Source organism: Lampetra fluviatilis, chromosome 63 (genome assembly GCF_964198595.1).
Source record: "Lampetra fluviatilis chromosome 63, kcLamFluv1.1, whole genome shotgun sequence".
NCBI lineage: Eukaryota > Metazoa > Chordata > Hyperoartia > Petromyzontiformes > Petromyzontidae > Lampetra > Lampetra fluviatilis.
Window position 1 is genome coordinate 4,765,287 of NC_136337.1, and position 14,777 is coordinate 4,780,063.

At 46.3% G+C, this 14,777-nt stretch overlaps 1 protein-coding gene across 2 annotated transcripts in view; it reads right to left on the bottom strand.

The window, feature by feature from the left end:
* Positions 1-14,777, bottom strand: part of PHAF1 (phagophore assembly factor 1) — a 35,118-nt gene that overhangs the window by 14,287 nt on the left and 6,054 nt on the right. For both annotated transcript variants that reach the window (XM_078881970.1, XM_078881969.1), the window contains 9 exons: positions 12,895-12,938; positions 9,620-9,699; positions 8,891-8,985; positions 6,944-7,041; positions 6,130-6,242; positions 3,880-4,013; positions 2,637-2,720; positions 1,945-2,027; positions 700-743 (listed from right to left, as the gene is read on the bottom strand). In XM_078881970.1, coding sequence (XP_078738096.1) covers positions 700-743; positions 1,945-2,027; positions 2,637-2,720; positions 3,880-4,013; positions 6,130-6,242; positions 6,944-7,041; positions 8,891-8,985; positions 9,620-9,699; positions 12,895-12,938 — 775 coding nt within the window. The remainder of the gene's footprint in view (positions 1-699; positions 744-1,944; positions 2,028-2,636; positions 2,721-3,879; positions 4,014-6,129; positions 6,243-6,943; positions 7,042-8,890; positions 8,986-9,619; positions 9,700-12,894; positions 12,939-14,777) is intronic.

The following is a 14,777-nucleotide window of genomic DNA, read 5'->3' on the forward strand; positions in this document are numbered from 1 at the left end:
GGTGGATCAGGTTTCCCCCCCACATGGATACACACTCATTCATTAATTGGCTGAAAACAACTTAACCCTTTCCCATTCCAATGTACGTACGTGTACGTCATCAGTTTTTCTTCAGATTCTCTTCCGGTGATGTATGTGTAGATCATCAGAACAGAACCGGAAGGAAAACAAAGATAACTTTATCGTCACCGAGACTCCCACAAGGCCATACGGTGAGGAGGTGTGGCACAGTTTGGCATCAGCTATCATAGAGTGCGGTCGTGTCACTACAGTTCTGTGCGGTGAGTAGTGTTTTATAAACAGCGTTGCTACGCCCCTCTAACTAAAGCTAATGCTGAGCCGCTCACACGTTCCGAGATTCAGCGGTGAACGGGAGCCACACCCTGCAACTTGCGGTCGTCTTGGAACGGAAAATGGTTCAAATAAAAACCCAACGTAGCGGCAGGAGCCCCCTGAAAATGAGCCCTACGACTCGATGTGGCTCTCCTGGAATAAAAAGCAAGTAAACCGCAAATAAAACAAACGTGAAGTGCGAACCAATTGACGAAACACGTTTCTCCGTGCAAGAGCGACGTGCACTTTTCAAGTCGAAGTGAACGACAGAGACGCTGGTTGCCCTCTGCTGGTGTTTGCGCTTTGAATGGGCCCTGGGCGAAGCCGACGAATGTTGAGGGGGTGGAGATGAGAGTGAGTGCTCACCGAATCGAGAAGAGATTGGGATCCGGAAGTCGCATCGGTGGTATCTGTGGATAGAGGAGCACCAGCGACATTCTTAGCCCTAGTCATCGCTGTGGGTGTATCAGACGCTTCGTGTGCTATTTCAGAAAACAAAAGTTTTGCTGGCTGGTTTCCAGCCTAGACTCCTGGCTAGCTGTTGCCGCGCAAGCACGCGTGTGTGCGAGGTTGACGTCACCGGCACATCTACGCGATATCGTCACCTGAATCGCAGGGCGCTGCGCCGTGTACGTGACGTTATGCCCGCCCCCTATCCACCCTCCACCCCGGCTGTGGATCCACGGCGATCGTACTAACATCCTACTAGATTGAAAAACAGTTGCTGGCCGGCTGGATAAGTCCACAGGGCATGAGGGCTGCTAGTTTGGTAATGAAGACACGTGCTAAACATTTTCAAGCCTTTAATTCAGCTCCCAAAACCAGTCTTTAAAACAGTAGTACAGTCATCATTATACGGCAACTCAAGAACTGCTTTTTGTATTTAGTTTGTTGTCCTTCCCCCCCCACTCGCGACTTGAGTACTATTATTGATTTCTTACCAGAAATTATCTTTTCCGCATTCTTAAGTGTCATTTTATTTCGTCTTGGGGCTGAATCGGTTTTCCCAAGGAACGCGTACTCCCAATTGCAAATCGTAAGTCAATGGGTAAAAAAACAGGGCTCGACAAATGGAATTTCACTTTACGGACAAAAGTATTAGGAACGTTTCGATTTAAAGCTTTCGTGACTGCAGGGATTCATCTTCTTGGTTCTTTCGGTAAAGTCACGTAGAAGGGAAATAATAAAATAAAAACATAATAAAATAATTCTCACGACGTTTCGGCCACAACGCAAGCAACAAACTCCTCTTGATATGCAAATTATTTTGTCAAGGCGCTCTTCCCCCCCTCCATCCCAGCTTAAATAGACGCTCCAAGCCTGGGGTGTGTCATTCAGACTCTGTCTTCTCGACAGACCTGTTCTCCACCTGAGGACGGCTGCTTGCGTTGTGGCCGAAACGTCGTGAGAATTATTTTATTATGTTTTATTTTTATTATTTTATTATTTCCATTCTACGTGACTTTACCGAAAGAACCAAGAAGATATTAGGAACGTATCCGTTCGATATATCATGGAGGGATGGCCAGGACTAAACGATGGGCATGTGACTCGATGAAGAGACCGCAGGCGATCGCACCACGCGCCGCCGGCGTTTGGCGCGGCACTCACATATTGAAGTTGTAATGTCCCGGGTAGTTTGTGTGCAGCACAAACTTCTTCACCTGATGAGATGCCGCGTCAAATAGAATGTCCTGTGGTGGAGGCGGGGGGCGGATGGGGGAAGGGGGGGACGCACACAGATGGCAGATGGCGTTAACTGCTTTGCCCGTCGCGTGGGAGACGTGTTTCATCCTTTCCCCTTCAGAGACGTCTGCAAGTTGCAGGGTGGTGGGTGTCCCGTTCATCGCCAAATTTCGGAACGCACAAGCGGCTCAGCATTAATTTTACTTTGAGAGGCGTTGCACCGCTGTTTTTATAAAGACATTGTGCTCGCCGCAGAGGTCCGTAGCTACACGACCGTTGCACTTTACGATCGCTGGCGCCAAAACTGCCACGTGCCCTTTCCCTGCACAAACATGAACATGTGTACGTCATCGGAATGGGAATCGGAAGCCAAATTGATGACGCGCATGCACGTCATCGGAATAGGAAAGGGTTAAGATGATCATCATTGGGTGTGTGCAGCGTGTGCAGCATGGAACGAGTCAATTTGTCTTTGAGTGCGGAGGAGTGAGGCCTTCTGGCTAGTGGTGGTGGTGGCAGTGGGCCGTGATGGACTTGAGTTTGTGAATTTCTGCTCGACAGCGAAGTTAGAGAGCCCCCCCCCCACCCCCGTGGTGAGTGCTCAGCCAAGAGCTCACCACTCCCAGAGTGAAGTAATTGTAGAAGTAGTCGTTGCACTTGGAGGGCACCTGCTTGTGTGGAGACGCCGAATGAATTTTCATCTAATGAGGAGAACAGAGAGCGGGGGAGAGAAACCATCGTAAAACACCCTTTCTCTCCGACAGGTGTCATTTCTCCACGGAAATTGATTATCCCACGAGCTGTAACGCGAATCAAAACCTGCCACATTGGAGTAATTCACCTCCGAGTCTACCTTTTAAAGCTATTTCAACTATTAAACCTATTTTGATTTAAAGCTTTCGTGACTGCAGGGATTCATATTCTTGGTTCTTTCGGTAAAGTCACGTAGAAGGGAAAATAATAATAATAAAATATATAGTTTAATATATTTATTATTTTATTATTTCCCTTCTACGTGACTTTACCGAAAGAACCAAGAATATTAAAACTATTGTTTATATTACCGGGAAAAGGCCACTGAACGGTTAGCTCTTACTTTAGAGATGACCTGGCCACACATGATAGCTCACCATCTCAGTGGCTGACATCACCACATGTGGGAATCTATAGTCGCAGACAAAGCATCTGTGCGTGTTTCTGAAATGTGGAGGGGAAAACCGGACACCAGGAGAGCAATCCACACGACCACGAGGAGAGAGACACGCAAACTCCAAATACACAACAGGTGTTAGGGTCGAGATCGAACCCACAACCTCCTGCATAGCAGGCGAGGTTGTTAACATTTCGCCACCGTAACAGGGGGAAATCGGTGTGCATCCGTCTCCCTGGGCGTGACAACGCAGTGCCAGCATCAGAGGTCGCAAACGGGTACCCGATACCAGTACCCTACCCGATACCCGGCTGCCCGTACCCAGCCGGGTACGGGTACCCGTTTGCGACCCTGGTGCGGCCGGGTACAGGTACGGGTAGGCCGTGAGTCACTGGTGAGTAACCGTTTGTCACTCATTTCCCAACGTCTTGTCTCTTCTCACAATTCAAATTCCTAGAATCAACCCACCCGCACCTGCAACATGGCTTCATCCCAGAGGTCGCAATCGGGTACCCGTACCCTACCCATACCCGGCCGGGTACGGGTAGCCGGTTATCGGGTAGGGTACTGGTATGGGTACCCGTTTGCGACCCTGGTGCGGCCGGGTACGGGTACGGAATCAAAACCCGTTTGCGACCTCTGGGCAGCATGCGTCACCGCCGCGTGAAGACGTAGGGGCAACGGGGGGGGGGGGGGCGGGGGGGGCTCACCTTGTCCTCCGATTTGTAGAAGACCTTGTGGGGGCAGCCCAGGGCGGAGGACACTTCCTGGCAATGATCGCCGAAGCGCACGCAGCGGTCGAACGCCTGCAGCTTGGTCTCGGCTCGCATGACCGGGCCGCATCCTGAACGGTACGCACCGCGCGTCATGAGCCACGCGATGCTGCCGTGACGCCGCTGCCTGCCCCCCGCTCATCGCTCCGCAGAGACAGCAAGGGAGGCGGACAAGCCTATGGCCGCCGCTTCGCTTCGTACGGCACACACTAAAACTCATAATCAACGTTTTTGGGTTTAGATCGCGTTATTTATAAATGTGTCGTAACCCTCCACCACCCGACACGGCCAATCAATAAAAAATTAACCCGTAAAAACAAAGTTTTTCACTATAAATCCTTTATATGCGTGGCATCGGGGCGGCTAGAGTCCTCTCGTCCTCTGGCTTGAGATGGCTGCCACCTATGGGTCAGATGATTGTCTGGCAGCATTAAACAATTGGTAATTAAATATTTAAAAAATTTTCCCTAAACAGTGTAAAATTTTGGAAATTTTCACGAAAATGCATTGTCACGCACAACGAGTCTGTGTGCAAAATGTCAGCTCGATTGGATCACGGGAAGTGGGTTAAAAAACGACCGAAAGATTTGCACGGTCCTAAGCAAGCAAGCAAACTTAATATAAAGGATTTAAAAAAGTGTCACGTTGACAAAAGACAAATAGTTCACTGCTTTAGCCCACCGGTGTGTCGGCAATTCGCCGATGATGCTGGATGCAATTACCAGCGAAACGTCGTACTCAAATTGTAAATGTTGTGGTTTCACGCTTCAACACACCGGTGGGCTAAAGCAGTGAACTATTTGTCTTTTGTCAACGTGACACTTTTTTACTGATTGGCCGTGTCGGGTGGTCGAGGGTTACGACACATTTATAAATAACGCGATCTAAACCCAAAAACGTTGATTATGAATAATATTGGTCGCGAAAGCCTGCTATGTGTTAAACACATTAAAACTACACTTTTCTTTTTACCAGGTAAGGCCCACTGAGCTATGCAGCTCTTTTTCAGAAGTGACCTGGCCACAAATGATAGCTCATGGGAAGTTGGCTCATCACGTGGAAATTTATAGCAGCCAAATTCTCTAAAAGCGTCATGTGTATTTCAAATTTGGAGGGAAAAACCGGAGGACCTGGAGAAAAATCCATGCCACCACGGGGGAGAAAAACACGCAAACTCCAAATACACAGACGTCAGGGTCGGGATCGAACCCACGACCTCCTACATGCCAGGCAAGACAGTAAACTACCGTGGCCTATCGGTGAACAAACGAGATGTATCAGTTGTGCTTGCATAGGTGTGGGTTTGTATTTGCATGTGTGTGTTTAAATATATATAATTGCCATGGTGGTGGGAAGTGGTGGCGCAGTGGTTAGCGCATTACGCTACGAACCCGGCGACCTGAGTTCTATTAACGCTAATATTTGAACCAGTCCTGGGGCTCCCCTAGGTCGACTTAGCCTCAAATGAGTACCTGATGTGATGTACAAACATCGTCTCTGGGGAGACAAAGGCGGCCGGGTATGGTTCTGGAAACCGATCTCCTTGTGTGCCGGTGCTCGCTAACAGAACTTGCCCAAGAGAATCAGAGCCAGACAACTCGGATACTGGAGGGGAATATATTTGACCCGGGCAACAAGGCTGTGTTCCTAAATTGTAGCGCCATATCTCCGTCAATTGTGTCACTTCAAGAGGCCTGGTGAGTGGGTAGCGGTGTTGTGAGCTGGAGAGTGAGTAGTGTCCCGAGTCACCTGGAAAGCGGTGTTAGTGAGGCGGGGTAATGCAGTGAGTGAATTGGTGAATGGGTAGCGCGGTGAGCTGGAGAGTGGTGCTAGAGTAGCGGTGGTGTACAGTGAGCTGTGTATGTTGAACTTCTTTCGCACCGTACGTAGCTAACTATGCTCATTGGAGGCGCGGGGGAAGGATAACAAATAAAACACAAAAAAAGCACTTCTAAAGAAATTCGTTTTCAATCAAGATTATTTAAAGTGCGTGGCTCTAGTGGCTTCCTAATATCAGAAGGAAGAGCATTCCAGACAACCGCCGAAATGCAAATGAACGCGCGCGATGCGGTAACCGTCTTTGTTCAACGGCCAGCCAGAAGCCGCCGCCGCCGCTGCTGCTGCTAGCGAGGATGGCCGGAGCTCGCGTGACGGTGGTTTACGCTCCGTGCGGTGTCGAGCCCTTGCCTGTCGTCTGCAGTTTGAAGCGAAGACCCGTGGGTCCTGAGCTGTCCCTGAGCACGTCCACACTCTCCGCATACACGTTTCCACCGAAGCAACTGAGCGGCATTAGGGGGGCCCTGGGGGGGGGGACGGCGAGTGAGGGGGGGGGTTGGGCGGAGGTGGGTGAGGGTCAGAGGTCGCAAACGGGTTTTGATTCCTTACCCGTACCCGGCCGCACCAGGGTCGCAAACGGCTACCCGTACCCGTACTCGGCCAGGTACAGGTAGCCGGGTATCGGGTAGGGTACGGGTATCGGGTACCCGGTTGCGACCTCTGGTGAGGGTGCAAGAGACATTGACCAGAGCAGATATGTTAAACCTTTACTGTTCCGAGATGCCTGCAAGTTGCCGGGTGGGGTGTCCCGTTCACTGCTAAATCTCGGGAACACGCAAGCAGTGAGCGTTAATTTTATTTAGAGAGGCGCCGTTCTTTTTAAAGACACTGCACTCAATGCAAAGACCTGTAACGACACGAATGCACTCTATGATAGCTAGCACCAAACTGTGCCACAAGTCCTCCCGCATGGGCTTTTACTTCCGATCCCGTTCCGATAGGTGGCCGCCTTTGTCTCCCCAGTGGCGATGTTTACACACTGCACCAGGTACTCATTTGAGGCTGAGTCGACCTCTGGGAGGCCCATGACCGGTTCGGATAATGGTCACTGGTGTTGACTGAGCAGGAATAGAACTCGGGTCACTGGTTTCGTAGCGCAGCGCGCTAAGCACTACACTACTGCTCCCTATAACGTACAGACACATGCACGCACGCACACACACACCTGGTGTCCTGTAGCGAGTTCCCTGTGTAAATGTACATCTTCTCCACCGTGGCCCCATTGGGGATCTGCAAGGACGCGAGGCCATGCGCGTAGTGAGGCTGCAAAGGAAACGGGAGAGCAACCGGTGACGTGTGGCACGTGGCGGCAGGCAAAGGCGGCACGATGCTCCACAGCGCAGGGATCGCTGCCACGTTAAACTATAAAAAGTATAAACTATTTTTCTTTTACCAGGTAAAGCCCACTGAACTATGTAGCTCTTAAATTTCGATTTAAAGCTTTCCTGACTGCAGGGATTCATCTTCTTGGTTCTTTCGGTAAAGTCACGTAGAAGGGAAATAATAAATTAATAAAAATAAAACATTATAAAATAATTCTCACGACGTTTCGGCCACATCGCAAGGAGGACGGCTGCTTGCGTTGTGGCCGAAACGTCGTGAGAATTATTTTATGTTTTATTTTTATTATTTTATTATGTAGCTCTTTTTCAGAAGCGACCTCGCTATCATAAATGAAAAGCTCAACGAAGTGGCTTCTCATCATGTGTAAATTTATAGCAGCCAAATACTCTACAATGCATGTTTCTGAATGTGGAAGGAAAAAAACGGAAGACCCAGAGAAAAATCCGCGAGGCCACGGGCAAAACACGCAAACTCCAAATATACAGGTCGGGATGGAACCCACGACCCCTGCATAACAGGCGAGGTCGTAAACATCTTGCCACCGTGGCAACCCGTTGACTGCTTTCAGAATCTGTCAGCGGTTCCAGAAGTCGGCAGCCAACGGAGATTTCCTTTCGGACGCACGGATTGGCATGCGCGGACGTAAAATTAAAATACGGCAGCGTGGGTTACGTTCGCCCCCTTGTTTCTCAGCTACAAAGTAAAGGCGCAACCCTGCAACTGCTCGCTCACGCCACTGCTGACGGGTCGTCACTTCTCCGTGGCAGCCCCCACTGTCTGGAATGCCATGATCCCACTGCACATTCACAGCAGCAGCAGAAGTGTTCAATCAACACCGACTTTGAAGAGATACATCTTCTTGGTTCTTTTGGTAAAGTCATGTAGAAGGGAAATAATAAAATAATATTAATAAAACATAATAAAATACAATTCTCACGACGTTTCGGCCACAACGCAAGCAGCCGTCCTCAGGTGAAGAACAGGGCTGTTGGAAAGACAGCGTCTGAATGAACACCACCAAGCTTGGCAGCGTATATTTAAACGTCGTGAGGATTATTTTATTATGTTTTACTTTTATTATTTTATTATTTCCCTTCTACGTGACTTTACCGAAAGAACCAAGAAGATGAATCCCTGCAGTCACGAAAGCTTTAAATCGAAATTTAAAGGAGACACTTAAAGGTCCCACCAGTTCCCCCGCGACAGTGAACTTGGTTCCGCACCTTAAGAGTCACGGTCAATTATGTCTGTGAAATATCGCGTGTATTACAAATCGCATTCTTCTTGATAATTGGTTTTTTACCCTTCTATCTGGCAACAAAACTGACACCGTTTTACAAGGAGTCATGTTTGCATAGACCACAATACCTGCAGCCATAATGCAAACAAAAAACATAACTCTGATAATATATGCACTGTCCTCAGAATTATGTTTTTTGTTTGCATTATGACTGCAGGTATTGTGGTCTATGCAAACATGACTCCTTGTAAAAAAAGGTGTCAGTTTTGTTGCCAGATAGAAGGGTAAAAAACCAATTATCATATTTTTTACTGGCAAATGAGGTTCCAATCACATTCTTCTTTTTTATGACTGTTGATGAGTACGACTTAGTGTCCTCAAAAGCTGCCCCAGACAGTAGGAGCACAGCTGCTGTGTGGTAACGGCAGCGCGGAGTAAAACGTTAACATCCAGGTGTCATGGGCCGATGCCTGGCGGACACCGGGGGAGACGACTCTTCCACGGGAGACATCGGGCAGCAGCGCTTACCGCAAACTTGGGCGCCTCGTAGCCCGTGTCGAGCTGGAAGGAGAAGGAGAGGCCGCGGAAGTTGAGGTGGAACAGCTGCTCGGCCGAGTTGTACACTGCAGGGGGGACACACACGCAAGCGCACACACTTGGTTTTTGATTTTGCTTGGTAGTAGGGGTGTTTATTTTCTTGGTATGTGTGCGATTAATTAGATTATTATGGTGCGATAAACGTCCAAATGATGGGTAACTTCATTGAGCTATCATTTGCGGCCAGGTCGCTTCTGAAAAATAAGTTAATACATCAGCGGGCTTTGCCTGGTAGGATGTTGAAGTTGTATTGGTATGTGTTTGGGCGATTTGTTTAGCTTTCTCGTACTTTGCACTACTCTCATGTTTTTGTATTGTTTGCTGATGTAACGTTCAAAACCTGCCACTACTGGACACCTGTGAAAAAGTTCTTTCTAGCTCATCGGATTCCTCCAGTATAAATAAATATTCAGATTCTTATTCTGTGTGTTTTGAGCTTCTTTTGGGCCGTATGTAGTCAATCGCGTATATGTTATTTGGTCCTCCTATATAATTAATGTACAGGGTTGTGGGATGCTGTTGGTGTGAATGATGCAATATAAAATTAAAGTACGATTAAACTAGCAGAATAAATGAATAAATGAGTAAGCCGTGGTGAGTTCATCGGCATGGAGATGCAGGTAGGGGTGTGTGTGTGTGTGCGTGTGCGTGTGTACGTACCGCCAGGGTGTGTCGCTCCAAACGACTGGTCGATTTGCTCGATGGTCGGAGGGATGGTCGGGGAATTAAAGTGCACTCCGCTGCAGTACAGCGCACACACAAAGACAAATGTCCCCCTGTATAGCCTCAACAGACATCTGGGGCAAGTGCTGTTAGCGAGTACCGGCACACAAGGGGATCGGTTTCCAGAACCATACCCGGCCGCCTTTGTCTCCCCAGAGACGATGTTTGTACATCACACCAGGTACTAATTTGAGGCTGAGTCGACCTAGGGGAGCCCCAGGACTGGTTCAAATATTAGCGTCAATAGAACTCAGGTCGCCGGGTTCGTAGCGTAATGCACTAACCACTGCGCCACCACTCCCCACCACCATGGCAATGATATATATTGACACACACATGCATATACAAACACACACCTATGCAAGCACAACTGTGAAGAATACACACAGCACAGCAGAATATTGTACACACAGCAGAATACACACGGAGCACAGCGGAAGCCTCAATGAGTCTCAACGAATAATTTTCAGGAGGATCCTGCCAAGTCTTTGTTCGCAGTAGCAAGGGGTGATGTTGCTACATGTATAATCCCAATTGAGTAAATTGCAGCGTGATTCATCTTCTTGGTTCTTTCGGTAAAGTCACGTAGAAGGAAAATAATAAAATAATAAAAATAAAACATAATAAAATAATTCTCACGACGTTTCGGCCACAACGCAAGCAGCCGTCTTCAGACTCTGCCTTCTCGACAGACCTGTTCTCCACCTGAAGACGGCTGCTTGCGTTGTGGCCGAAACGTCGTGAGAATGATTTAATGTTTTAATCGTATTATTTAATTATTTACCTTCTACGTGACTTTACCGAAAGAACCAAGAAGATGAATCCCTGCAGTCACGAAAGCTTTAAATCGAAAATGCAGCGTGATTGTTTCAGCGTCTAATAATATCTGGTAATCCAGCAGCAGTTGTTTAACAAGGCTGACTCAGAATATGAATCGTTATTGAGACTGGAGGAATCTGATGAGCTATGAAGCTCTTTTTCACAGATGTCCAGTCGGGGCGGGTCAGCAAGTTATTCTGCAGATGAGACACAGAAGGTTGAAACCGGTCCAGTTCGCCTGCTTAACAAAATGCTGCTTAAATTTCGATTTAAAGCTTTCGTGACTGCAGAGATTCATCTTCTTGGTTCTTTCGGTAAAGTCACGTAGAAGGGAAGTAATAAAATAATAAAAATAAAACATAATAAAATAATTCTCACCACGTTTCGGCTGCTTGCGTTGTAGCCGAAACGTCGTGAGAATTATTTTATTATGTTTTATTTTTATTATTTTATTACTTCCCTTCTACGTGACTTTACCGAAAGAACCAAGAAGAAAAATGCTGCTTGATATTTGAACCTTATGGCGGTACCCCGGCTCCCGCACAATGTCCGTGATGCAGTCATTTTTAGTCTGTTCATGGTCGGCGATGCGGCAATCGACTCATCTCGACGAGCTGGACACGATGCACTACTACGGTGCGTACGAGCGTTCAGGGTTTCGGCGCTATCGTCCTCGCTGCGTTTAGACATCGCGGAGTGGCAACGATTTCGGATTGATTGGTACCCCCAGTCGTGGAGTTGAGTACCCCCCTGGACAAAAAAAGTGTCCCAGAAATAAAATATTTAATTGCCTCGGCCAGTTTGTATTATTTGGTACCCCCGGGTACCGCCATGAGGATCCTTTGTCTGGAAAGCCAATAGGTTCTAGATTTGAACCTTGATGCAGCAAATCTGGCTGTGACGGTCCCACCTGATGACGGAGACTTGTGTTGCCTCCGAAACGTCGTGATTTTTATTTTATTTTTATTAATTTTAATTTCATTTTTTACCTACGTGACTTTACCGAAAGCACTAAGAGTATGAGCCAATAGGTTAATGGATGACAGTTATTTGTATGACATATGTGGAAACAGAGGTCACTTACAGTATTTAATACGAGAGAAATAAATGTAGTGTTTACGTGCAGAATCCAACAGGAGTGACTCACAAGGATTGAGATATCTAAGGTTTTAAAACTATAAGGTAAAATATCAACTGCCAACTAAAGTTTGGATGGTTGACCCAGTCTCAAGTGGGTTAACCGGAATTGAAAATCAATACAAGGCAGTTTGTTGTGCACACCCAATCATGTGCCATGCCCGCCTAAGTTGATATTCGCGAACAGCATTTATCAAAATGGCATAATGGGTTCAGAAGGAGAGTCTTGTCTGTTTCTTTTTAGAATGCTTTGTGTTTTAAAATCCTTTATATTAAGTTCGCTTGCTTGCGTGCTTGCGTGCTTGCTTGCTTGCTTACGACCGTGCAAATCTTTCGGTCGTTTTTTAACCCACTTCCCGTGATCCAATCGAGCTGACATTTTGCACACAGACTCGTTGTGCAAGACAATTAATGTTCGTGAAAATTTTTTTCAAAAATTTTACACTGTTTAGGGAAAACAAATTAAATATTTAATTACCAATTGCTTAATACTGGCAGACAATCATCTGACCCATAGGTGGCAGCCATCTCAAGCCAGAGGATGAGAGGACTCTAGCTGCCACGCATATAAAGGATTTATAGTGAAAAACTTTGTTTTTACGGGTTATACTTATTAGATTGTTGTCCTTCCCTCCGCACCTCTGGTTAGCATGGTTGGCTATGTACGGTGCGAAAGATGTTCAACATACTAAACTCCAAACTAAACTAAGGCTAAGCTGAGCTATATAGCTTTTTTCAGAAGCGACCTGGCCACAAATGATAGCTCAACGGAATGGCTCATCACGTGGAAATTTATCGCAGCCAAATACTCTAAATGCATGTTTCTAAATATGGAGGGAAAAAACGGATGGTACTCCAAATACACAGGTGTCAGGGTCGCGATTGACGCACGACCTCCTGCATACCAGGTGAGGGAGTTAACATCTCGCCACCGAAGCACCCATACATACATACATATAACCAAGAAGAACAGGAGTCACAGAGGGGATACATTTAACGTGTGCGAGTTTTAAGAAGGCAGACACATACTCAAGCAGTGTTGCATTCCCGTTCGTCCCACTGCAAAGCCAAATCTAGCAATTTCACTTGAGACCACGTCAAGCATCATCGGGACAAGATCGAGGAAGCCAGAGTAACAATCCAGGAAATCAGAGTCGCTGTGTCACCTGACCCCGCTAATATGTAAACGTGGCAATCACCACGACATTAACACAACAGCCCTGTTAAGAAAGATCGATGAAGAAAACACGACTTACCAGTATTTAAGCTTCACCTTGCTTAAATTGTAAACTTCAATTATCTGTAACACACGGGGGAGACAGTGGTAAGGGGGCTAACGACCAGGCGAGGTAATTAACATTTTCCCATACAAGACCGGGCAGGAACAACCCGTGGCTATGAATTCTGCTTCTTTCGTACGGCTGCTGATGTAGATGCAGAGCAACAACTACAATTTCACATTCAGGTGGTCAAGCCAGACAACCATGTCAGGAGCAGCGGAATGTATCGCTGTGTCCTTTGTATTTGGTGATCGGGGTATTGCGGTGTTATACGTTGGATGGTCTATACTCTTTGGTTTTCACGGTAAAGACACGTAGGTAAAAGAAATACAATTAAAATAAATTAAATCCCGACGTTTCGGAGGCAACACAAGCTTCCGTCTTCAGGTGGCACCGTCACAGCAAAATTACTGTATCAAGTGTGACGGAAGCTTGTGTTGCCTCCGAAACGTCGTTATTTAATTTATTTTAATTTTATTTTTTTACCTACGTGACTTTTACCGAAAAAACCAAAGAGTATGGACCCTTGCAGTCACGAAAACTTCAAATCTAGAATCAAATCTAGAAGTTAGATGGTCTGTTCTGGATGACCACAATCGCACAATTGGAGAGTTGTGGCTCTAAATAGGAACACATTACATTAATTCCTGGTTTAACACTGTCGGTGCATTCCTAAAAAGTGTAGCGTTAAGCAAAAAACTTTTAAGTGAGGTACTACTGTTACTGAAACACATGCAGAACAGGCGGAGAACAGACAAACTCCGCACACACAATGATGCCAGAGTCCGGAATTGAACCCAGGGCCTTCTTGCTACGAGGCACACGTGTTAGCACGGCACCACCACCCAGCTGGTTCAAAATAGTAAACCTAATTATTTTGTTAGTTTCTAAAATTTAACACGTAGGCTTTCGCGACCAATATCATCCATAAGTTTTTTTTTTGGGTTAGATCACGTAAATGTATAAATGTGTCGTTAAAACCCGCCACCACCCGACACAGCCAACTAGTAAGGGTTGTCATGTTCAAGTTCATTTATTAGGTATAGCCCTGTGAGCCATTCGGCTCTTGAATCGGGTGCAACCGCAACAAACAAAAAACATGAACAAAAAACATCTTAAAGTGAATATGTAACTAAGTGCAAACAGAAAATCCAAGAAAAGACAGCAAAATATTGCAGAAAAAAATCACCGTACACCAACGCTGTGTGCAAAAATCCCAGTGGGATGCAAGTCAAACAACCAACAACCAACATGTAAAGAGAACATGCCTGTACTAGTGACGAATTAGCACGTTCTGTTTACGTGACAACCCTTACTAGTTGGCCGTGTCGTGTGGTGGCGGGTTTTAACGACACATTTATATATTTACGCGATCTAACCCAAAAAAAAACTCTATTATAGAGTTTCAAAAATATGTCCTGTTCTACGATCATGAAAGACAAAATGTACAAAAACCAGGCAAGACAAATACTGGAGTGTTCAACACGACCAGTGGACCAAGGCTCAATAACACTGGTTGCATAACCATTCCGCCAACACACAATCCTCACAATTTCAAATCTATTTTGACATCATACCGGTCATAGTGACTTCAGAAACCAGCGTGTGAAAACATGTTTATAGACTGAGAAGACTTATTTCAATGTTCCCGTCATACAATGGTTCATTCAATCACTTTCCTTAATCAGAACCAGGAGACACCAACCCAACAAATAAGATGAACAATAAAAAGCCAGTAAACATGGGATTTACGACTTGCAATTATTATTTTAAATAAACAGTTGTTTAGCACAGTTCTAGATTTGAAGCTTTCGTGACTGCAAAGATTCATATTCTTAGTTTTTTCGGTAAAGTCACGT